At 43.4% G+C, this 25,677-nt stretch overlaps 1 protein-coding gene across 6 annotated transcripts in view; it reads left to right on the plus strand.

Annotated features, from left to right (window-relative positions):
* Positions 1-22,051, plus strand: part of mpdz (multiple PDZ domain crumbs cell polarity complex component) — a 50,314-nt gene extending 28,263 nt beyond the window's left edge. For 3 of the 6 annotated variants that reach the window (XM_085400194.1, XM_085400191.1, XM_085400193.1), the window contains 26 exons: positions 133-174; positions 1,328-1,435; positions 1,537-1,617; positions 1,740-1,917; positions 2,031-2,141; positions 7,372-7,437; positions 7,666-7,737; positions 9,138-9,321; positions 10,306-10,502; positions 10,617-10,708; positions 12,417-12,495; positions 12,855-12,923; positions 13,835-13,930; positions 14,014-14,088; positions 14,183-14,369; positions 14,458-14,603; positions 15,489-15,572; positions 16,500-16,693; positions 18,256-18,403; positions 18,495-18,581; positions 18,754-18,838; positions 18,951-19,114; positions 19,744-19,848; positions 21,195-21,289; positions 21,384-21,507; positions 21,597-22,051. In XM_085400194.1, the coding sequence (XP_085256320.1) occupies positions 133-174; positions 1,328-1,435; positions 1,537-1,617; positions 1,740-1,917; positions 2,031-2,141; positions 7,372-7,437; positions 7,666-7,737; positions 9,138-9,321; positions 10,306-10,502; positions 10,617-10,708; positions 12,417-12,495; positions 12,855-12,923; positions 13,835-13,930; positions 14,014-14,088; positions 14,183-14,369; positions 14,458-14,603; positions 15,489-15,572; positions 16,500-16,693; positions 18,256-18,403; positions 18,495-18,581; positions 18,754-18,838; positions 18,951-19,114; positions 19,744-19,848; positions 21,195-21,289; positions 21,384-21,507; positions 21,597-21,743 (3,016 nt within the window). In that variant the 3' untranslated portion in view covers positions 21,744-22,051. The other 3 variants (XM_085400197.1, XM_085400192.1, XM_085400196.1) reach the window with 3 other exon arrangements.
* Positions 22,052-25,677: the final 3,626 nt, after the last annotated feature.

Below are 25,677 nucleotides of genomic sequence, written 5' to 3' on the forward strand. Positions count from 1 at the left end.
TGAAACCCTGCCCTGTGAAGGACTTGCCTTACAGGTAAATCGAATGTTGTATTTGACAAGTTCTGCTTGCTGAACTAAACTTGGCAGTTTGTTAGCTTCGGTGCATAAAAAAGCCAACTCTTCACATTCTAGATCTGCTTGTGCACCCGAGGACGATCTGTGCCCATTTTATGTGTGAGTATGACTAACTTCCATGCTGGTGGTCTTTCTGCAACAACAACAACAACAACAAACTCTCTTTCTTTCCATCTGCTGCCGACCTTCATGACAGTCTATTAGAGTTTTATCCAGACAGTTACTTACAGCAGAGTGCCAAAGCAACAGCGAAATATGACTATAGCTGCTAAAGATGCTGTTTTTAATGTCTGTCAGATACACCGAGTAGCATTTAAATAATAATACTGTGAAGCTGCGCACCAGCTTTAACAAATGTTTGAATTTTTATTCCTGTGACAACAGATCTGGATAAATCTTGATTGACTACCACTTTTTTTTTAGCACCTAACCTGCTGTACGTCTTCTTCTTGCTTCCATTGTGACTAACATGTTTAAACACCATAACGCACTGTTTTTCCTGTTTTCCCCTCCACTCATCATTCCTTTATAAGCTCTGCCACGTCTCTCACCGCCTGTTGTGATGTTCTTAATGAACTGACTCATCCGTTTCATTATTTCATTCATTTTCCTCTGTCTGCATGCCATGTATTTTTTTTAAAAAAACACACACAAATCAAAATCAACCCATCTGCTGAAGATCTGTTAGCTTCACTCAGATGTGCTAATGCGCCCCCGAGAATCAGCCTCACTCTGAATTGTTGTGAAACGTCAGTTTGTCAGCTTTCTTTTGTTTCATTTCCTAAAGGGAGTTTGTTTGTGTTAATAATAGAGCCATCAAATTTGTTCCACGTCGGTCACGCAGTAGGTGGTGCAGGACTTCGAAAGCGTCTCAACCTCGTCACAGGGAAGTTTTTTGCAAATAGACTGAGGTCAGTTTTGCTGCAGTCTCGTTCGTGAAGTAAAATCTGATGCAGGGACAACGGCTTCTAAATGTAAATGAGCAGGTTTAAAAGTAGCTGTTTTGTTTAATGAAAAGGTGGCGGCGGGGGGTAGCTGTAAGGATTTGGTTCCAGTTTGCACTTGACTGCGTGTTCTCCTCTATTTTTGTTAAATTACTTTGTGCTTTTGCAATGAATGGGGGCATAATTGCCAATAACGGTGAGTAATAGGGTTTATAAATATGGAGGCCAGGTTGTTGTGTAGTTTGTGAATATCCACTCATTCATGTGTGTGTGTGCTTATGTTTATGTGTGTGGTGGGGGGGGTTCAGCATTACGTATGTCCCAGCTGAGTATCTGGAGGAGTACAAGGCCAGCCTGGAGCAGCCTAAAGACGACGTCTTCACTGACGCAGCTCCAGTGGCAGCTCCAGCGCTGAAGTACGTCCCCCTGCCACAGTGATACTTGTTATGCAATTTGCAGGCAAACCTAAAGGTGAACAGACAAATGTTTATATGCGGAGCCTCTTTTCTATTTTTAGAGAAATTCCCAACCTCCCCGAGCGCGAAGACGGAGAAGGAGAAGAAAGCGCATCTTATAACATCTGGAACCAACCGAGGAAGTGTGTGAACACAGACACATACACATGTGTACCTGACCTTTTGATTCAATTTTGTACACGTATCAAATGTCACAAGGTTTAAAGTGAAAACTCTTGCAATCCCTTATTGGTACCTTCCTCAGAGTGGAGCTTTTCCGAGAGCCGGGCAAGTCCCTGGGGATCAGTATCGTCGGTGGCCGAGGGATGGGCAGCCGGCTGAGCTCTGGAGAGGTGATGCGGGGCATTTTTATCAAGCACATCCTGGAGGACAGTCCTGCTGGACAGAACGGGACTCTGAAGACTGGGGATCGAATTGTAGAGGTAAAGGGACTTTTTGTGTCACAGAACAATCGATGTAATTTATTCGTTTGGACTAAAGTGCTCAAATGTTTGAAATAAATGGCTAGAATTTTTTTTTTTTATGCTTCCTTCAGGTGGACGGAGTAAACCTAAGAGATGCTAGTCATGAGGAGGCAGTGGAGGCCATACGGAGGGCAGGGAACCCTGTCTCCTTCCTGGTCCAGAGTATTATCCAGAGGCCCAGGGTAAGTCTGTATATTAGCGTCTGCTTCCCAGTAACTACCTCGTAATGTAAAGGTCACAATATCCTCACTCTGCAGCTTCTTTTTTGTTACCTCGTGTAAAACTTTTGTGTTTCAGCACAGGCCGTTTAGGGCACTTTCAAAAAGCTAACAGGTACCGTATACGACCCCTTTATTGTCCTGGGTTGTCTGTACGTTGAAAGTAAATGTGAACTCTTTTATGGAGCGACAGCAAACCCTGCCTGGCATATTAAATGTATTAGCGTGTTTTAACCTTTAAGAGCAGCGCTGAAACAGTGTATCAACAACACCGTTTGTTGCTTGAAAGTGCCCTCAGGCCTTTAAAGCATGACTAAATCGTTTCCTGCTGAGGCTGCTACTGGCGTGGCTCCAGTGTCAGATCTCCCTGCTTTCATCACCTTTCACACATTAGGAGATAGTCCCTCATGCTTTCCTAAACATTCTGGTTACTCATTAAGCATACAACAAACCATAATCTTATGTAAAACAGGGGAAGGACACGAGGAGGTCAAGAATGATATTAAAGCTGCTATGATCAGTGTTTTTGGAACAATGGCATAAGGGCCATTGACCGAACCTGACTTTGCAGTTCCCCTGAGCTCTGCGTGGATTTGTAGCATCATTTGATTTATTCTTTTGGTTTTCCAAACAGTAACTGTAGTATTTTGGGTAAGAGGTTCTCGGCCTTGTTGTCTTATTATTTTTGATATGTTTTTTAGCAGTTAGCTCGACAGTACTAAAGTTATTATCTAAAAAGTTAACACTGTTTAGAATAAACCTTTTAGCTTTTAGTTGCTAAAAGCTAGCTAACTGTCATGGTTGTTAGCTAAAGAAATACTGAAATACAGTGTGCACTTGATACTAGCATGAGCTAGGCTAACAAAAACATTAGCAGGCTAATTCAGTAGCCTGCTAATATTTAATTGTTTAATGTTTAATTAGTGGCTGATTGTAACTTCAAAACAATACAATAAAAAAGAGACACGTAATTAGTTACCTTTTAACTATATGTCTTATTTGGTCAAAGTTACAGTACTGTGCAAAAGTCTTGAGCTTTTTTTATTAAAGACTTAAAAAACTGACCTTCAGAATCTTCAGACTTTTTTTTACGTGTTAAGCGACTTAACTTTGACCTATGAATTATTCAAATTAAAGACAAAGTAAGTAAAGGAAAGAACTGATGTTGTATCTACACGTGACAGACAACCTAGCAAATACAAATATAAATTCTTTATACTTTACACACGTTGTTACAAGCAGTCTGTCACAAAAACATACATTTTTAACAAAAAATGCCAACGAGATATTAACTGAAAGCTTGGCATATCTCAGCGTGTTGTGCAGTTTGTCCATTTTTTAGGAAACTTGAAAAGTGAAGAACTAAAGAAATACAAGGACAAAGCTACCTGTGTCTGAAAGTGTCTGAAAGTCAGCTTTTAAGAAGTAGGAAAAAATTAGGAAAAAACCTGAGAGATGCATCTGACCATTCACTTGATCCATCTACTGTTCACTGATGCCTCATCAGAAATGGTGTCAGTAGACGGGTGGCTGTCAATAATTCAAGGGAAACTGGGAGAAAAGGCTGAGTGTAATGCCAAATTACACAATCAGTGGCAACAGCGCAAATTTGAAGTTATCAGTACAAATCATCTTAAATAAATAAATGGAGGAGGTCAAGAGAGAAGGACAACAGTATCTACAGGCATCTGTAAAACACACAGTGGAGACTCTGTCATGGCTTCGGGATAAATTTCAGTCAGTGGTGTGGGGATCTTGACAAAACTGATGGAATTATGACCGCAGAAAAGTACCATCAGATTTTGATCCACCATGCAATGCCATCTGGAAAGCATCTGCCTGAGAACAGCTTCATTTTTCAACAAGACAATGATTCTGGACACACTGCCAACGCAGTAAAAGCATACCTGGATTTAGAAACACACAATGAAACTCTATCAGTCATGAATTGGCCTCCCCAGAGATCAGACCTCAACATTATTGAAGCAGTGTGGGATCATCTTGAAAGAGAACAGAACAAACAGGCCGAAACATCCAAAGAAGAGCTTTGAATGTAATTCCTGATGATTACTTCAGGAAATGATTCACTCTGTTTACTCATTTTCTATTTTTGCTAGCAAAATGTAGGAAACATTTACACAGTACTGTATACCAAACTAGTTCTTTAAAGTACTCAGAACAGTTTTAAGTAGTTACTACAATATGAGCTGCCTCAACCTACATCTCTGTTCCTCTACATGGCGTTCTCAGCCTGAGTCAGTTTATTGCCCAGTTTCATCGCCCGCAGTAAAGAAACTCACCACCGCTTTCACACACATGCCACCTCGCACATGTCAGGTAATCTGTCTTTCTCTTTTTGTCTCCCTCATTTTTATTGCTTAAGCTATCCATCACACTTTATCTTAGTTGCATTATCTGCACTCCCTACTCTTTCCCTTTGTCTCTCAGACTGGTGGCTGAGTCTTTCTTTTTATGTCCGTCTTTGACTTTGAAATAAACACGATGTGCGCATTAATGGAAATAAAGCAGAATTCTAAATTCCCTCCAGGAGAAAAAGAACTGAATCATTTGTTTAATGTCAGCGACCCCAAATGCTGCTTTTAACCAAGCGCTAAAATCAATGTGGCCACTATTTTAGACACATCTGTGCTGAAGGTGAGCTTTGGTGACATTTATTGCACATGCACACTAGATTCTAACCACGGGGCTTATTAAAATTTAATTGATACCTCATATAAAGATGGTCATTATCAACTCTACAATATCAGGGTTGCCAGCTTTTTGTGGGAATAGCACAGCTGGCACTTTTTATCTTTATATCAGCCGAAAAATCTTTTGTGCTGTATTGTAGGGCATACTGATAGACGAACGTCAGCCACCGCCTTTTTAGTTTTGTCTTGTTTTGAGCTCTCGAGTTAAGGATTTTGGTCCTCTTTGGCCATTTCTTTTATAAAATCGGGGTGATATGCATTTAAGAACTGAGGATATATTACCACACCCATATATCTGTGTATTTTACTCTAAATGGGCCAACATTGTGTTGTATTACGCTAGCAATTAAGTATAAACCCATCACTAAAATAGGTACTGCACTATTAAATCCAATGCACAGGGAGGTCATTTCATCATAGACTTCTAAACAACTGGACTGCTTTCGATAGCCAGAGATGTCGCCCCCTGTTGGCCATTAAAAAGAATACATTAGGCTGCCTCCATTTTTGTATACAGTCTATGCTAAAAACATATAAAACCTAGACGGAAAAAAAAGTCTGCACGTAAAAAGCCGAGGGCATATTGAAGGCATAAAAACATTTTCGTTTTAGTTTTTCATCCAGTTGCTTTTTCGTTTTCTTATTAGTTTAATTATTAAAAAGGTTGCAGCCGTGTATATATATTTTTCCTCAGAAATGGCCTTAAATATAAACTAGCCGATGAATAATTAAGTTGTCGCCATTGCTGTTAATGTTTTCAGGAACACATCCAGTGATACAAGGAGACATTATTAGCAAGGCTCATTAGTCAAACTTGCTGGAGAATCTGTTTAAATCGACCTCGTGGATGGTAATATATGTGGATTTGAGTTATGATGGGTGAAAGTCTGTATATATTTAAAAAATTTGATTTTTCCAGGGGATTTAAGTTGGCAACCCTGAAAGTATAAGAGAAAATAATAAGGGCATTAATTGTGGCTCTGCGGCTGCAGGAAGACGTTCTTCTAATTCACTCCAGAGTCACTGGGGTCAGCGCTGAGTGCGGCTAAAGTGAAATCCACGACAATAAACCGAATCATGAGATAAATACCATTTTTAATGGATGATATATCTGAGCAGTGGAGTCCGAGCAGTAGTAGCTGTTTTAAAATGCAGCCACCGAGGGCCACCTAAGAGAGCACATCACATCTGTGCTGTTTCCCTTGAAGTTTCAAATCACTCTGTTGTAAGCAGTGAATAATCTCAAGGTAGCCCGGAGGAGTCTTTGAAACATTTACGCTTTCAGAGAGCGAGAGGCTTTCTTCAGTTCCTCCACGTGAAGGAAATATCCGTCTTCGAGGAACCCGTTAGTTAAACGTTAATGATTTCAATCTCTCTCTGTCTCCTCAGTTACCTTTGATTAAATTTTGTCAGAAAGGCTCAGACATCATCTCTAATGTTTGTCAGCTTGTCGGTCTTGTGTTGCTTTTAGAAGCCACCCCTGCCCTTCCTTCAGCTAAATAGCCACAGCGGGTCGAGCCTTCGCTGCACTCGTCAAACCTCCCTGCCTCAGGTTAGAAACCTAGCCTGCGTCTGCTGTGTCTCCTCGCGTTTGTGTGGGCGTGTCTTTCGTTTGGACCTGCGTGCAACTTGATTGGACCTGTTCGACACGGATACTATTTTCCAACCTGTGCACGATGCCTGTTTTTAAATTTACCTCTGATAGCAGGTGTTTATATTCATTTTCTGTCTCTGTAACTTTGCTTTCTTTCCCATCTGTTGCACCCGCAGAAAGCGAAAACGATAGTTGAGGCTTTTACTGTAAGTGCTTTTTCTTCTTCTTCTCCTTTTCTTTTTAATTTTTCTCCTGTCATCAGCTTTGAAAGGCGATTTATTCAAATTATCCCTCCAACATCGTCCCGAGTGCCTCGTTGCCAATGTAAAAAAGACAACTTGATTAGACGGTCGGCAGTCAACACAAATACTGTTGTGTGAAGAATTATAAACTGCAAGTTTCTGGCAAACAAAGAAGAAAACATTTCAAGCTTGATCATTCAAGAAATCGTCGAGCTTGGACGGGCGCGCGGTGCTGGGCACGCTTTCCTCACTCGACACATCAGTGTTTTGGCATGTCCGAGTGTTTGTGTGCTTTCAGTTCTCGGCTTTGCCAAGCTTCAAGTTAGCAGAAGCAGTGAAAGTTTTGCCTTTATTTGAGAAATGCGGATTTCCAAAACAGATGGTTTATCATAACACAGCATACCGAGCACAGCTTTAGTCATTCCGAACACTTAAGACTTAGCGTTGACCCATTAATATTTATGGGATTACTGCCCGTGCGTCGCACCGCACTGTGATACAGTATCTTTCACTATCTGGTGACATTGAAGTGGATGTTATGAATTTGCTGTCCATACGTGACGTAAATTAATTTCAAAGTCCTTTTTTGTTGTTGCTATCTGGTGCAGAGTAGTGATTTACCTTCATGTCTGTCTTAAATGCAACAGTCATCGATAACAGACTCGAGTGAGGAGAGAGCTGCTGCAGCCGCAACAAGGGACAACAAGGACAAGGTTGGTACTTCTAATTACCGAGCACGCAGAGCGCCTATCAGTGTTGTTGTGTTTGTTGTCAGATTTCAGTAGGTGTCGCTCACGGCGTTAAAATAGATTCAGTAAAAAAAAAACAACTTTCACCATAAACTCGAGATATGTTGTCGACGCAACGCTGGCACACGCCTTTGACTTGACCTGTCAGAACGATGCTGTCTGTTAAAGTTGCCCTTTTTGTCTTCTCCGTAGGAAGGTGACAGTCACAGTAGACTTTTCCTCCGCCTCTCCCCAACTAACCCTTTCACTCCTACCCCGTTTAAGGTTCGTGGGTCTCTGTGTTGTGCTTTCCACCTTCCATTTCCGTGTATGCTTGCACGAATAGCCCGTGAATCGGAGATGTCCTGACGTGCTATACATGCATATGCGTGGCCTAACGCCTCCACCGTCCGACTTCCTGTGTGTGTGTTTCTTTTTGTGGAATCGTGAACATCTTTCTTCCTTTACTTTAGTTTTTGCCTTTTTTGCTTTTAGTCCGTTTTCGAAAGCGTAACAGAATCAAAACTCTGGTTTTAAATGGATGATTTTGAGTTTCGAGCATTATATTTAAGATCAACAATGAATGAAGTGATCAGAAGTCAGAGTTGTTACAGGTAAGTGCGCTTATGAATTACTGATGGGTGAATATTTTAAATTTAGAGATGATCATTAAATTAATAATTATATAGTAGAGATCAAAATTTACTGTAACACCAGTCGTCCACTTAAAAAAAAAAAAAAAGAATGTGCAGCGACTAAGCCCATCATCGGGAGAAGTAATCACAAGGCCACAGAGGGACACATCACATGGACGGTGAAGAAGAACTGTAGTGATGACAGCAAGGTTCAGTTTCGACGCGAGGTTTTATGTTCGGGGTCAAACGGGAGCAGAGGGGGGTCAGTTTGGAGGACGGGGCTTCATGGTTTGGTGCTTGAGTAATGTCTATGAGAAGCTTCTACGCCAACAGAGTCAGCCAAGACTTTCTATGGAGGCCGGTGCCTCTTGTCACCCCGTGAAACAGAAGCACTTGTTGAATGTGAGAGCATTAAAATAATGCATGATGGCTAGCCTGGAATCCTGATCCTGAACCTAGCTGTGGCTATGAAAGTCAAGCAGTGGCTAAACTGTGGACAAGACCAAGATCAAACCAGAGCAGTGTGGGAAATTGATAACAATCGTTGTGTTGTGTTAGTTAGTAGTGTTACAGTCATTTAGAGAAAAGGCCCCCCCCTACAAGAGACCTGCTGGTATACTGGCCCAGCGTATTAGCCAGTATTAGCTATTTGCTAACTCCATCGCTCTTGTTCATGGATTTTGTTACATTTATTAGAAGAAGCAGTGACTTAAATACAGGACATTTAGGCATGTAAGGTGTTCTCTAATTTTGATCTCTGCTTTTCATTAAATTAAAAAGAAAAAGTAGCAAAAATACACATGTTGGTGCGAGCTGGAGTAGTGCTGCTATCCCAGTGGTGATCAGAGCTCATAGAATCAATAACTTCCAGCTAACGTACATGTAAAAGGAAACCAAGCATATGGCTTCTTGTTGATTGCATCGGCGCCTTCCTCTCGCTGTGAACCTGACAGCCAATTGATTTAAACATTAATGGAGAGATGAAACCTTCTTTATCTTCTTTACCTTTCACTCATCAACTGTTTTCTGCCTCCATCTGTGGCGCGACAGCTGGCGAAGCGTGAAGCGGCAAAGGCATCTCCCACCAGCGCTGTCCTCACCCTGCCAGTGGTGCCTCATGTGGGAGAGACTGATACAGACACGCTGACAGAGATTCCTGGAGGTCCTGCTGAGACTGCTGAGGAGAAAAAGGAGGAGGGGGAGGAGCCCGAGGACGAGTACGGATATAATTGGAGTGAGTTTAGTTTGTCTGGTTTTTATTGTGTTTTTTGCAGTAGGGTGTTTAATTTTGCAGTGAAATATCACAAGGTTGTAAATGTTTGATGTAAATGTAATCCTGCATCACATACAGCAGGAATATTTTAACCCAGTTTGTAGTGGGAGGAAGTAAAAATATATGCTTACATACTACACTATGTAGTAACAGCAAATGGCCACAAGAGGTCCTCCAAGTTACATGTCTGCCCATAAAGTCTCCTGCATGGCATAAACGTGCACTGATTCACATGCTTGAGCTGGTTGTGCCTCAGCAAAAACCTGAAGGACTCAGTGTCCCAATTAGGCCATTATCATCCTGCAGACACTCTGATGTCAACTGTAGGATGAACTCACTGCTCCAGAGAGAAAGATGGCGAGCAATCAGCATAAAGAACAGCCTCCAAACACCTGGGATTGTGGAGTATATGTGTATATGTGCCCTTGTGTGTGTGTGTGTGTGTGTGTGTGTGTGTGTGTGTGTGTGTGTGTGTGTGTGTGTGTGTGTGTGTGTGTGTGTGTGAGAGCGAGATAGACAGAGCCCATCCTGCAGGAATAAGATTGATGAGGTTGAGCCCGTGGAGGTGAGTTGTGGAGATTAGTACAGGACTGATGGTTCAACAGTGGCAGGGAGCCCAGAACAACAGGAGCCCACTGGTCTGAACAGTGGCTATCTAACACACCAGAGACAGGAGAGGTGGAGAGACAAAGAAAAGAGACTGGAACCAGAACAAAAGAGCCAAGATTGAGACAAAAATGGGAGAGGGTGAAGCTGAAATAGAAAATTCTGCTGACAAACTTCTACCTTTTACTTTTGGTTCCTCTGCAATTTACACATTTCAAATATCTGCTCTTCTTTCGGGAAACGTTACACGGAGCGATAGGGCTCGAGACCAGTCTGGCGCTATTTTACTTGTATTGTCAGCTTACATCTGTCTGCCGCGACTTCACCTGCCTCTTTCAGAGAACATAATCCAGCGTTATGGCAGCCTCCCAGGTGTCCTCCACATGATTGAGCTGGAGAAAGGCAAAACAGGCCTGGGCCTCAGCCTGGCAGGGAACAGGGACCGCTCACGCATGAGCGTGTTCGTGGTGGGAATAGACCCCAGCGGGTCGGCCGGCAGGGACGGACGTATGGTTGTTGGGGATGAGCTGCTGGAGGTGAGATGCGTATAAAATTAGTTTCACTGTTCATTTGCTTTTTTTTTTTTTTTTTAAAAAGTCTCAAATTCTGTAAATGCTTTTCTGAGCAATAAACTTTATGTTGTGCTACAGATCAACGGACAAGTTCTGTACGGCCACAGTCATCAGAACGCGTCCTCCATCATCAAGAGCGCTCCATCCAAAGTCAAAATCATCTTTGTCAGGTATCAACAGTTATTTTCATCACTATTAAAGCTCCTGTGAAACTATGCATGCAGTTATTGAGCCTCAGGAAAGTTATTGTAATGTTAGTGAAAAGCCAATAGATGGAGCTATTGTCATTCAACAGAAGGATGCAGCACAGGTTGAATATAATGGCCTCTGTTCTGTAATGCTTAATAACACAGTCTCTCACATGCACATACCAAACGTATACATGCATTCATAAAGTATAGTTTAACTTGAAATATTTTGTAATCAATAAATATTAATAAAAACTATATTAAACCCATCACACCAGCTGGCACTTGGCTGATGATTGTGAAGGTTTTCAGATTTAGTGGTACACTCACTAAAATATACAACATTTCTACAGCATACAGATGATATTTATTTAGATATTTATTTTATTTAGTTACCAAAAGAGATAAAGAGCAAAAGTTGAACGTTAGTGACAAATATAAATAACAGACTTCCAAAGTAAATCCATAAACTATATTTTAATTTAATATTTAGTGGTCAAAAAGTGTAAAATGTGCAAAATAGCTTGCTTAAAGCATGGCTAATACGTCACACTGTTAGCTAGTAATATGGGCATAGACAGTCTAAGCTTGCCAGCTAAAAATATGAGATATACTTAGCTTGAATTATTAATAAAAACCAAAAAAAAAACCAATGAAAGTTATCAAACAAATGTGAATTAAAATAGTAGTTTATATTGTTAATTTAGATATCTACATGCAGACACGATGGAAAAATGTATTTGCGAGGAAATGCGTTTTAAATAGTTAGTTAAAAATATAGTGACAGTGACTGTAAATATAGCTGGAGTACGAAGCTAGAATTAGGGCTAAAGGGAGAAATGCAAATGTAGTGCAGTTCTTATCAGAGAGTGTATCCCTCCATAGTGTAGGGGTTGATGTCTAGCAAGCAAAAGCTGCCAGGATGCGATACCGATACCTTTGGGGCCTAGAAAGGCATCTACTGTAACAAAATCAAGTACGTAGATCTACGTGCTGTACTGACCCCTGCTTGTGAATAAGAGAGCAGCTACAGAGTTGAGATAGTTGACATGATGTTGTTAGGCTGTGTGAATATTTACTAAATAAAATCTACTTTTTGCATGTTAATCTAGAAGTTTTCACATTTTGGGAAACATAAAATAAAGATTAAGTATGTCTCCATTTACCCCATCTCCTCCTTAACGGGTGGGCCAATGAAACGGCACAAAACGTTGCAAATGCAGCGCTTATTAACATGAAAATTATTTCGATTTTTATATGTATTATGATTACTTTATCATCCCCCTGCGATTGCGATGTTACATTCTCCGTTTGTGTTGGCGTTATGTCTCAAATTCATCGTATGACACCAAAGGGTAGAATTACAAATTTGAAAAAGCACCGTGGAAGTTGAAAGTAGTCAAATGTAAAAGGTGTTGGTGCAGGAGTTGTTGAGTCGGTCAGCTTTGGGAGTCAAACAGATGTAGTTAGCATGTAATACGGATACATTAGCTCACATATCCCTACAGAGTTTGACGTATTTGACCTTTGACCTACTTTTGGCCCTCTTCCGGATCACAGTACTTAGCCTCCCACTTGACTCACATCCTTTTCCTGAAAGATACGCTGTGATCAGCTGGCGTAAATCACAGCTCTGCTGTCACAAAGCTGAGAAGCGACGATTTACGTGAGTTATGACTGTGTGAAACAGGAACACCGAAGCGCTCGACCAGATGGCGGTGGGACCAGTGAGGGAGCACGAGGGAGACGCTGTGGAGCCCCACGCTGAGGTACAACTCTGCTTATGGGCACGCATAGAAAACACACGATGCACACATGCAGAAGCCCTGGAACAGACACGACTCCTACAGCTACTACACAGCCACGTTGGTGCTTCGTAATGAGATTTTAAACGTGTAAACAGAACCATTACTTTTACATCTGGGCGTGTAATTTGGCTTTTAGTCTGTCTCGTGCTCGGCACGCATGCATGTGAAGTTTCTTTGTGTGGTCCCGTGCCTGTGTGTGACTCCCAGTAAAACAAACCACAAGCAGTAATGTAGACGCATCCGGCACTGTACTCCCACCAGCTAAAATTTAGCTGATTTATTTACTTCATGGTGTGCTCACTACTCCTGCTCCTTCACAGCCAGAAGAAGCTGCTGCTAATGGCGACGCCGATACTTCGAACTACGTTCATCACATCGTAAATCTGAAGGTGAGAGGCGCAGGATGACCCGCGGACATCGCAAAACACACAGCGTTACAGGCAGTAACGGGGAGAAAGTCTCAGGAACAGTGCGGTAATGAGGGAGGTGTATACTCTTACGCACACACACTAAATAAGCCAGCGGGGCACGTCAGAGACAGACAGATCGGGAGCACACCACTCAAGTTTGACAGGATGCCAAAACGCTGAGAAAAGACAGAAAATTTTGAGGGAAAAGAAGGTGAAGTAAACAAAACAGACGTTCCAATGGGAGTTAAAGGCTCGGTTCACTGAAATATTAAATAAGGAATGGATCCCGACTCCTTGTGGGGTCCACGTCCTAGCTCGCAGAAAGCAGGCAGTTTTCCAAAGGTCATTGTCTGATCCTCTGAGCAGCAGCGATAAAATTGCATCCAGTTGCACAACACGAGCGGAAGCAGAGATCTCAACATTAGACATCTCACCACCTCAACAAATAAAGGAAACTTTCTACAAGATCAGTTACAACACGGATCAAGTGGGAACATGCTTTTCAGGCAGATTCAGGTGAAGTTGGCCTTTGAAGAGCGCTAAAACAAACTGCAAAAGAGACAGGAGAGAGGAAAAACTATGCAATCCCTACAATTGTTGAATCATTCATGCGGTAGAGGTGGCAACAGTGTAGCACATAGGCAGCTCATTAATATGAAGACAAATGCCCTGAAAGGCCTCTCTGGGAGCAAAAGATCAGAAGTGTGAAGGATGTGAGCTGAAGCTGGGGCTGATTCATCTCTGGAGGCGACTTGATTTCTTGAACTGGTACAGTACGGCTCCATTACCCAGCACGTGTTAAAGAAAAGGGTTTGTCAGCGTGGGTATTGCGTGTGCGGTGGTGCAATTTCAAACGTTTTTTATCACTAATGAGCGTTTCTCTTCATCAGGAGGACGGAGGACTCGGCATCACTTTTGTTGAGGGCGACACAGAGGCCGGGGTTGAGATTGAGAGTATATCTGAAGTGCAGGGACACACCGGCAAAGTATGTCATGCCTAATGAGACCTTCTGTACCGTGGACGTTTAGCTGCCTTTGCTAATCAAAGCTGTTTATGCGCTGTGAGCAGGAGGGGTGCATGAAACCTGGGGACACACTCTTAGCTGTGAACGGCGAGTCTGTGCTCGGATACACTGTTGAAAAGGTAAGGGCGTTACTCTGGAAATAACCTTTCATGTCTGTGCTGTTTATTAGTAGCCACAAGGTGAAAGGTGTGATTGGTATTCTTGTTTTTTTAGGTCTCATCACTGCTGAGAAAAGCCACAGGTCCTGTGAAGCTAACCTTTGCTACAAAGGAGATCCCCTCTTCTTTCTCCTGTGTCCAGTCGATCTGCCAGGACGCAAGCTTTTCAGATGGAGTCCTCGCTAGCGTACCCAGCATGCCTAGCATCTTCCCAAGTCAGCCAGAGGCGGAAGCAGCCACCAGTGAGTTCGTTTTACTTGGTTTTAATTTTCTAGAACTGTATTGTCAGTTTTGTCAGGTGAAAAGAACAGACATGCTTCTCCGTTTTAGGTCTTAGTCGCTCATCCACCCCTTCCGCTCTGGCCTCTGACCCGACGACCTGCCCCATCATCCCCGGCTGTGAAACAACCATCGACATCTCCAAGGGCCGCACAGGCCTGGGCCTCAGCATCGTGGGAGGCTGTGACACTCTGCTGGTAGGAAACCAGACAAATAGCAGTAGCAATCAGCTAATGAGGGGGAAAACGTGAGCTGGTCTCCCTGATGTGCTTAGATTTAGTCAATAATAATAATAAAACGTGACTCTTTTCCACAGTTTGTTTTCGTCCTGTCTTCCTGGGTCTGTCGGGTGTTTCTTCCTGTGGAAAGGGAGTTTTTCCTTCCCACTGTCGCCCAGTGCCTGCTCGCAGGAGGGTCCTCATATTGTTGAGGTTTTCTCTGTATTATTGTATCCACTACAAAGCGCCTTGAGGCAACTTCTGTTGTGATTTGACACTTTATATAAATAAACTTTTATTGATTTGAATAATAACAAACAGTAAATCTGCAGGTTTAGCTGTGCGTTCCCAGCCACAATGCCACCCACTTAGATTCTTTGCTGGTAGCATAACTCATAAGCCACGGAGGCTCAGGAATGTAGGAAACGATGCTGTCACGGCCTTCGTCTCCTCCTCCTCTTCTTCTCGTTGCCCCTGCCATCCTCCCCTCGTCCCATCTATTCTGTCTGCTCAGTCAGGCTTGGGGGAGCAGCTCTTTGTCTGGCCTCAGCCGTGGCGGACAACGTCCTGCCCCTGGAATGCAACCTCAGGAGCACAGGAACACACACATTCACAGAAGCAGTAATCCAAATTTATGTCTGTTTGCCAACAAACACACACAAAAAAATTTGCTGTGTACACATACTTTAAAAAGTCAACAAATACTCTTTCCCCTCCCGGCCCAATCTGTTTTGTATCCATTTAATATCCTCCAAATAAATGCTAAATGTCTCCCTTCCATCTTTTTTTTTTTGTTTTGTTTTGTGTGTTTTTATTTTGTCCTAATTAACTCACTTTTTCCACTCTCTCTCTCTTTATCTCCAGGGGGCCATCATTATCCACGAAGTTTATGAAGAAGGGGCGGCCTCCAAAGATGGGAGGTTATGGGCAGGAGACCAAATCTTAGAGGTGAGCTGCAGCATAATGAGCGTAACTATATTTCGATGAGACATGCCCGAAGAGTCTCAGCATGAACGCTTGGATTTTTAAAGTCTGACAATACGATATATGTTGAGCAACAGCATAGATATATATTAACAGCAATAAGAACCTCTAAAAGCACCGCTTTTTGCTTTTAGCAAGATAATATACCGCAGACCGAGGCGATTATGAGTGAAAAGTGAAAGAAAACCTGTACAAATCCCGTGTGCATTATGCGCCTTGACAAGTTAAGCACCCGAGCTCTTACTTGGGTTTGCCCTCCGTCTGACCCCGTGCTTTGTCACGGAGAGAGGGCAGGGGTGGAGCCCGGGAGTTGAGTTATTGTAGCTCAATCACTAGATCTGAATTGAAACACACGCCCTTATGACTTAATAGCTCTCCACTATTCACTCCTGTCCCTGAGCCAGGCTGCTGTGTTTAGAAAATAAGGTCAGCGAGGGAAAGTGAAAAGAGCAGTTTCCCACTCTGCAGTCATGCCATTAGATACTATGGGGAAAAAATAAAATCCACTGCGTGTGCACGGTGAAAGATAATATGGTATTTTCCCTCCTTTAAATGTGGTTTGAAAAAAGAAAAGAAGAAAAGCTGGGCATCGCTCTTAGACTGACCACTGGAGCATCTCACAGGGGTTTGTGGGAAGGTTTCCCTGCTGTACTTTAAGTCAAGCATCAGCCTGTGATTTCAAAGGAATGACCTAGTTTCCTTATATCTAAAGCAGAAACGGTTTAAAGGAAACTTTGTGCAATAAATGAGGCTGTTAGAACTTTTTATATATAATCCTCCGCTGCAGTTAACTTATACACTGGAACAGAAGATAAGGCCTCTGCTACTTTAACCAAATATGGCCGAGCGAGTAGCTGGATCAAAACCTACGCACGCATTCTCTCATCACAGGTGAACGGCATCGACCTGCGAGCGGCCAGTCACGACGAAGCCATCAACGTGCTGCGGCAGACGCCGCACAGGGTCCGGCTGGCGGTCTACAGGGACGAGGCCCAGTACAAGGAGGAAGACCTGTGGGACTCCTTCACCGTGGAGCTGCACAAGAATCCCGGCCAGGGCCTGGGACTGAGCATTGTCGGGAGGAGGTGGGAACGTTGTTAGAATCAGCTCTGCTGCTGAGAGCGTCAGGCGACGAGCCTTTACATATAACAATAGCAGAGTAGTGACTCCACTAGGTGCTTTCTGGCTCACAGTAGGTGTTAGCGTGTTGGAAAATACATAGAAGCAAACAAGGAATTGAAAACATTCTAGATTTTTGAAATGTAATTATCAGCCTACTTTATAATTATATTGTTTTGACCTTTTTTTAATGCAGATCGCGGGATCAGAGGTAACCTTTTGTATTTTATCTGTTTTTATACTCCATAGTTGGGAGAGTGAGGTCATTGCTTTTACTTCTATCATGTTTCTGTCCATGCAGCCATCAGTTAAACCAGTTTTACTTACCAACAAAAGTCATTGTGTTTGGTGTAAGCACGCAGATTAAGTAAAATCCCTTCTTTCCCACACGACATGTCTGTTACAAAGACATGAAATCATTATGTTTTTTTCAGCAGGAAATCAAAAAGAGATCATAATTTTTTTATGTGTAGCTTGAACAGATCGTGGCTAAATGAAGGTTTTTTTTCTGCGTGACTGCATTTTCATATGAGTCAGCAGAACAGGTTTGTATTTCAGTCATTCTCCTCGGTACTAGTGGCGGTTCTCGCCTCGCTGTGTTACCAGAGACGGAGCTGAAAGCACTTGTTGCGTCAGCGTGAAAATCCCGCTATTGTTGCTAGCACTCGATCAGCAAAGACAGATTTACAAAGTTATCACTGGGATAAGAGCAGGCAGGTTGCGGAGCGTCTATAAGCCCTCTGGATTTCTGCGTGCCTGTAAATGTTTTATGCTGACAGAAAGTTTGTGAGGAGACAGGGGTCAGGGTTAAATATCCCAAGCTAGTGTCAAAGGTTAAACAGTTTGGACAGTTTTTAACACAGTTGTAACATTTCGGCCTCTGTCACAGTGGTTTTGCTACACACGTGGCAAGAAAAAGGCTAAAATGCTCAAAAGGATGGAAAAGACAGGAGCCCAGACGACCTACGAGAAAGGAAAATATGCAAGCTAGCAGTTAGTGGTGAGCAGTTGTGACAGCCAAGTATCTCTGGCACCGAGGACTGAGTGGGATCAAGTTGCCTTGCTTCACAGCTACTGCTTGTGCTAGTTCTTATCCACGTGGAGATTGGCACCTCAGATATGCAAAGTCCACGGCTCAGATGTGCTTCTGAACAAAGAAGAAAAGGCAGAGGCTTAAGATAAGTCATCTTTTCTTCCTGCACGTTATATTCTCGCTCACAGCGAGCGCAGAATTTGACTCTGTTGACCGTGAACCGAAGCCTCCAACAGCACAATACTGTCAAAGTGATCGCTGGTTAATATTCTGTTATACAAGCCACACTCAGGCAGCTCCATTGGAAAAGCCTGAAATTGCCAGATCAATACTGTACCAGCAATAACAAGTTAAAAAACAGAGCTCTGGAAAATTGTAGGATTAAGGTCAGCAATTTGAGAAAGGGGGCTTAGCGATCCTCAGCAGAGTGCTGCACGCGGTCACAGACGTGTCGTGCCTACTGCCGCGTCTCAGTCTTCCCGTCTCTCCGAGCAGGAACGACACAGGGGTGTTTGTGTCCGACATCGTGAAAGGAGGTTTGGTGGAGGCTGACGGTCGGCTGATGCAGGGCGACCAGATACTGTCGGTCAACGGTGAGGACGTCCGGTCAGCCACTCAGGAGGCCGTGGCTGCGCTGCTGAAGGTAGTCCCGCCCCGCATGCGCAATCGTCAAATGTGTGCAGGACAATTAAAGACGAATAACCGTACAATAATGCCTGTGTGTTGTGTTGCAGTGCTGCGTGGGATCTATCAAAATGGAAGTGGGGCGGTTTAAGGCGGGGCCCTTCCACTCGGAAAGAAGGCTGTCTCAAAGCAGCCAGGTAATGTAGCTGATGAGATAGTGGTTAAAATAGAAGTAGCTTATTTTTAACCCAATCATGCAAAATTACACTAGTAAAAAAATAAAGGCAGAAAATGAACGCTTTGGAGCTGAATAGAAATTCCTCTTATCTAATGCCTGACAAGAAAGCGCTCTGAATGCTTTTGTTTCAGATGAGTGAGACAGGAAGCGCCAAGGTGGTCTCTCAGCCATGTTCAGATCCTGGTGACCCTGACAGGCTTAGTACAAGCCAAGAATGTAAGTACGGCAAGACTGTAAGTGTAAACAAGCAGATTGAAATCCACTGCGAATGTCGGTCAAATTGCGGGAAAAGAAAAGACGAGTCATCAGAGCGACGCGTTTGTTTCAGACCCGGAGCATCAGGAAGTCAGAACAGTGGAGTTCACTAAAGGCCCCGCTGATTCTTTGGGCATCAGCATAGCGGGCGGAGTGGGCAGCCCCCTGGGCGACATCCCCATCTTCATCGCCATGATGAATCCCGTCGGACTGGCTGCTCAGACCCAGAATCTCAAGGTATGAGACCTTTTCTTGGCCACCTCCCTCTCAAATCTTTGGCTCTCATCAGAAATTATGCATATCTCCAATTCTTGTGTGGGATTTAATGCGAATCTCATTTATTTACTCCCACTCACTCAGTGTATGTATTCTCAGCGGCTCCCAGAGGCCGCGAGCCCTTAACCTTTAGCTGTGACCTTCACAGAAAAACTGACAATTGAAACTGTGTTAGACTGAGGCTGGAGGAGGACAATAGCCATTTGCTAACGTGGATAATAAATCTCCCACTCCTGTATTAAGGCCATTAAGCCCACAGAAAGACTCATTGAAATGAATAGGGTGAATCCTGAATGGTATATTCATGCCGTTTTATCATTTCAGCCTGAAAGAGAAAAGAGAGCGCGGCGTAATGAAATTACTCAGCTGAACCGTGAATTTACGTTTTTTGTGCGGTCTAATAATGAAAGCACAGAAATCAGCAGTGACAGATGCGAGTTTCAGGCGGTGGGCACCGCTTTTATGACGCTGACATGCAGCAGGCTGCTCGAAACATCCAAACTGTTCTTTGGAAAGTGTGAAAAGTTTCTGCTGCACTGCACATCTGCACTGTTTCCCCCCCAAAATGTTCTAAACTCTCACTTTTTCAGATCGGCGACCGAATCGTCAGCATATGTGGAACCTCTGCTGAAGGCATGAGCCACTCTCAGGCCGTCGCCCTGCTCAAGAACGCGACAGGAACGATACAGCTGCAGGTCTCCTATAAACGTCTTCTCTCACCTCCTGTGTTTCTACCAGATAAATCGGCAGATAAGCTGCAGCTTGTGTCATATTCTTCCCTTTAGGGCTGGGCGATATGACCCAAAATTCATATCTCGATATTTTTTAGCTGGATGGCGATATAAGATATATATCTCGATATTTTTTTTAAGCCATAAAGTAAGAACAAAAAGAGTTCTTAGTCAAAGCTGTGTCCCAGATGTCACACAGGCACTTTTATTAACATACAGCACAGATGTACATGAAAAATTACTCAAAATTAAATTATGAGCATTCATTAAATAATAATGCTCCATAAATAAAAGAAAACAAGGTTGTTTTTGTGCTAAACAAAGAGCTCACAATTGTGCAGTCAAAATGTAAACTAAAAGATGCTGAGCGTAATAACAAAGACAGACAGATTTTACAGCTGCTCTGTTCCCAAGTTTTACTGTGTGACTGACAGCCTGGAGTTTGAAATCCGCTTCATAACCACGTCTCTTACAGGTGCCATTTATGGTCCTTATACACACACAATACGGTAATATTACGTTGATGCACAGTACGTATCACTCCGCGAAGCTCCTCGGTAGCCGTAATGCGCCGACAATCTATCAAGCGGTGCAGCTCCGTAGCTTACCAAAGTCGTACTCAAACATTTTTGACAGATTGCTGAACGCCGTGTACCACATAAAATCGGTTCGCGGCCACCAAGCACAACCAGAATTCATACATAAGGCGCGCTATCAACTTTTGAGAGAATGAAAGGATTTTAGGGTTAGCGCGGTTAGCTCGTTAGCGCGGTTAGCTCGTTAGCATGTTTAGCTCGTTAGCACGTTGACGCCGTCCAGCCCCACGCATGGGGCGATGCGCAGTAACTCGTTAACGGAGATTTGCCGTGTCCGTCTTGTCGCTGCCTGCACGTGAAGCGATGGGGTAGGAGGGGGAGTTGTCTTCAGTGAAGGCGAGGCGGAGTAACGTTGCGTAGAGACAAAAGTGGACGAAAGAGAGGCAAACTTGCGGCTCCACAACTATAATTATAACGTAACATAGACTATATCGATATAAAGGATATTGTCACATCTTATATCTCGTATAAAAATATATCGATATGTTTTAAAAACTCGATATATCGCCCAGCTCTACTTCCCTTTATCTCTGTTCAAAGTGTTCAGCTGAGCACAGACGAGACAAAGGGTGGCGGTCACAGGCTTTGAAGCACCATAAAGCGCCCTCATCCAGCACTACCATCATGCTATCAGTCTTTATCTGGGCAGTAAATCAACGCCAGTATTACTATAACAGAGCTGTGTTCTGTGTCTGTGTGTTAACGCACCTCCAGGTGGTTGCAGGTGGCGACACCACCGTGACGGGTCCCCCTCAGGAGCAGGTCGGTGGGGCTCTCACGCCCAGCTGCATCTTCCAGGACGACCTCAGGTATGATGGTCTTAGACGCAGGGGCGCTCAGAGGAGGAGAACTACAGGTTGTTGCTTTGGTTTTCCTTTAAATGCCTTCTACCTTTTCCCTCAGCCCTCCTCAGTATAAGACCATCACTCTTGATAGAGGACCAGACGGGCTGGGTTTCAGTATAGTCGGAGGGTACGGCAGCCCCCACGGAGACCTGCCCATATATGTGAAAACTGTTTTTGGAAAGGTGAGAGGCGTTTATCTGTGCCACTGTTTATCTTTGCAGAACCGACAGCCTCTGTTATTGATGGTGTGCACACGTGTGTGTGTGTTTAGGGCGCAGCTGCAGAGGATGGGCGCCTGAAGCGAGGAGACCAGATCATGGCCGTCAACGGGCAGACTCTGGAGGGGGTTTCCCACGAAGAGGCCGTCAGCATTCTGAAGAGGACCAAAGGAACCGTCACGCTCACCGTGCTGTCATAGACCGCCCCCACCTCCACACGCACTATACCCACTCCTTATCCTCTGCTCACAACAGCATTCTCTTCACCTCCGCGCACCTTTTCTGCAAACTCGCAGCAGCAGCGAGGCGCTCGTCTGTGAAAGCACCCGCACACTGAAACACAAACAGTGTGATCATGAAGAAGCTTACGCCACTGTGATGTTTGAAGGCCTGTTACAAGCACGTGTTGTGCTGAAGGCTTTACTTAGTCGTAATGGGAATCTCAACGAGGCTGTAAATAGTATTAGAAACATTCCACCACTCTGGATTTGAAGTATTCACTGGACACTTTGGATTGTGTTTAGTGCTGTCAGCGTTAATCCCGTTAAAATTACTTTATCGCCATAACGCGGGAAATCTCCGTGAGCGAGTTAACGCGGATCCCCACGTGCGTGGGGCTGGATGGCATCAACACATTAGCGCGGTTAGCTCGTTAACACGTTAGCGCTATCCAGCCCCACACACTGGGGGATACGCGCTAATTCGCTAACGGTGATTTGCCGCGTTAATGGCGTTAACGTCATTTTAACGAGATTAACGCTGGCAGCACTAATTGTATTCCTGTATTATTATTATTATTACTTTGTTAACAGTCTGAGGGGTGACCCCGGACTCAGTTCAGAGCACAGAATTAAAGAAGTACCCTCGAGACAATTAGGAGATTATAGCAGGATTTAGCTAACGCCTGCATTAGCTTAAAACAGCGTTATTTGTCCGTTGCGTTGCACTGCTGTCGGCACACGCCCGTTTCCGCCACAAAAACCCCCAAAAAGCAAGTATCCATAAATTTCAAGTTATTTTCTTGAAATTTCGACCTATTAACTCGAAATTTCAAAAAAAAAGCATCCATGACTCGAAATTTCGAGTTATTTTCTTGAAATTTCGAGTCATGGATGCTTTTTTTGTTTTCCGTTAGTGGCGGAAACGGGCTTCCATACGCTGCTGAGACCGCTCTTAATCAAATGTATCGTGAAGTCACTGTAGTTTTTAGTTCTGAAGCGGCGAGAAGTCGGATATCGGAAACGTGAAGCGTGTTGACTTTGAAGGGAAAGATGTGAAAGTGCGGCTTGAGTGTGTCTGTGTGTGAGTGTATGTGAGAGCCGTTCACTGAAATATAGTGCTGCTAAAGCTGATGTGTAAGGTGTTATGTCACAGTATTTTTTAAGTATTATTGTTCACTTCCTGCAAGTGCACAGAAAAGTAAACTGACTGCTATTTAGGTTTGTATGAATGAGTGGTTAAAGAGTCCTTTATGACCTTGTTGTTTACCCGAAACAGAGTCATCCATTCTGTAGTTTTCGACGTCATTGGACAGGTGTTGTGCAGCGTAGCGTGTTCTCTGTCTGTTCTCTGTCTTATATCCCCGTAAATGCATTTTCAAGAGCTGTCAAAAGTGACAGTATTGCATTTATTCACACTGAATTAAATAAAAGTGACCTTTGGATTCAATCAGCGTCCCAATTTTTCTTCATCTTGCACTTTATTGAACGTGAGATAAGAGTTCAAACGCATTCTGTCATTAAATCCAGCAGGAATAGAAGCTTATCAAGCCATAAACGTGTGTTTATTAAATTAGCTATCGCATTTGAGCGGCGTGCCAACTTTTCAAGTGCGCCAGCTGTTGTTGAAACTGCCACCGAAGGGGTTATTGTGCCGCACTCATCCCGTGCTACAGCGATACATCAGCTATATAAATTTTCTATCTGGGAGAGAAGCGGTGTGCTGTCGCTGCAGGTCATGTTTAAATGAAAGGCGAACAGATCTAAGTCAGGGGATAAAGTAAGTTTAAATGAAAAGCGGCCTACGCATGAACAAAGATTTATGTGGAACAGCATGTATGGTCTTGCTTGAATAGAGTCTCTGTTGTCACTAGGGACCTAATAAAGCCTGGATAGAAAGAGACGAAGCTCTCCATTAAAATATGGCATCCCATCTGTCCACACGCTGACAAGCACAGCTGCTCCACAGCTCATGCACAGCCACAAGTCCTCTGTCTAATGAGGTCTGGGGGCTTTTTTTGGTTTCGGCGGACTCTCAGAGAAGAACATGGCGGGACTTTTCTTGTAGAAGTTCACGCGATCAACCATCGGGTCACTCCTTCACCCAGGCCCTCCCAGGTCAAGACCCAGTGCTTCTACCTGCAGCTGCTCCAAAGCAAACCCCAAGTCAGTCACCCCCTGCTTTCGACAGCTGAGCTTCCTCCCCCCAAAGCACCTGTTGTTTTAACTGCCCCCAGTGGGATTAGTGGTTTCTCCAGCCCTCCTCCAGGTTCAAGAGACCCTGCTTGGTTTACACACGGCTTGTCTGCACAAGCCTTTTAGATGCGGGATCAGGTGTTGCCGCTGTTCACGCTTGACATGAATGTATGGCCAAATGGTGTAACGTTCCACGACAATGGCGCTGAAGCTAAATCTCTCTTTTAAAAACCAAAAACATAAAAAGACTGAAGTATCAACATATCAGACAAATCTTCATTTGATTCTTACATGGGAAAAAAGACTTCTCTCTTGACCTCATAAATACGAATTATAACAGTTACATTATTTGATGTACTGTTGCATACATGTCGACTCCATGACTCATGTGTTTGACCCTGCAGCTTAGATTTGTCGATGCCTTTCAAACATTTCGGCGCTCAGTGTTACTGCCAGCTCCAGCGACAACTGAACGTTAAGCAGATAGAAACATAGTTTGTGAGTGGGCTCGGCAGCAGGCATTCCTCATGGGCAGGGAAGGCATCGGCATTACTGGAGGCCCTGGGGCTTCCAATGGCATGTGGGCCCCCGGACCCCACCACCACCATGCAGTTGGATGCATAGATAGTTTTTTTCCCAATTTTTTTGAGAAAAATTAATTTGTCCAAATCTAGTATCACAAAAGGTCCCATGCTAGATATAGTTCTGGAAACATTCATGCCTACATAGCAGTTTGAACAGATAAAGGAAAAATGTTAAAAAGTTAGTAAACAGAGTCTTTTTCTAACAGCTATTACGGGGCTCAGACATCTACGTGAGTTATCTAACTGTAAAGCTATCACTGAGCGCTCACTTAGTTGAAGTGTGAAAAATCTACACACTATGATTTACCATTTTCTGGCTTTGGAAGAACCTCTGAAGCTGCACAAATCAATGGAAAAACTCCTACAGACAGCTGTGGGCAACAAACACATTCATCAGTCTCCACGTGCATCTCTGTGAACTTTACCCTGACTGAGAGTTCTCGAGTGTTTATTAATGTAATTGAGCATTTTAGTTTTTCCTCACACTGCCACATAAAATAAACAAGCTAATTTGTGTTTTAATCTCAGCAAATGTTAGCCTACTTGCTAATACAGGACTTTTCATTGTGATGCGTTGCGACACTTCCATGCAGGTTAAGGGTTTACTCAGAGGGCAAACATAGATGAGCTAGTGGGAAAGCTTTAACTGATGACAGACAAAGCAGCTTTTTATTAGCCATGAAAGTAAAAAAAAAAATGTTATCATTTGTGTCATCTGTGAAGGAATTTGTCCATGAACCTGTGCTAAACATGCTGAGCCTCAAGTAGAATAATCTATGTTTCTGTTCAATGTAATACCGAGTGAACTCCTGGTGTAATGATGCTTTGGTAATACCGGTAGTTAACATGTATGAGAGCGTCAGTAGTGAAGCTGAGTAGATGGAAAAGAAACAGACTCTTAAATACTCCCAAATAAAAAAAAAACCCCAATGGTAAATGTGTATGTCTTCATAATCTTGTTTGTCTAATAATTTACTCATAAAAGTGGAAACATTCACATGTTATTCTTCCCCTTTTCCTATTCTGGTTTGCATGAAAGGCAGGTACACCCAGGACAGGTCACCAGTCTGTCGCTGTCACATCTACAACTTTAACCCTATAAACAAACACGCTAGGCAAAACAAGGTCCCTCATCT

Source organism: Rhamphochromis longiceps, linkage group LG3 (genome assembly GCF_057381845.1).
Source record: "Rhamphochromis longiceps isolate RC_006_pf linkage group LG3, R_longiceps_female_GT1.1, whole genome shotgun sequence".
NCBI lineage: Eukaryota > Metazoa > Chordata > Actinopteri > Cichliformes > Cichlidae > Rhamphochromis > Rhamphochromis longiceps.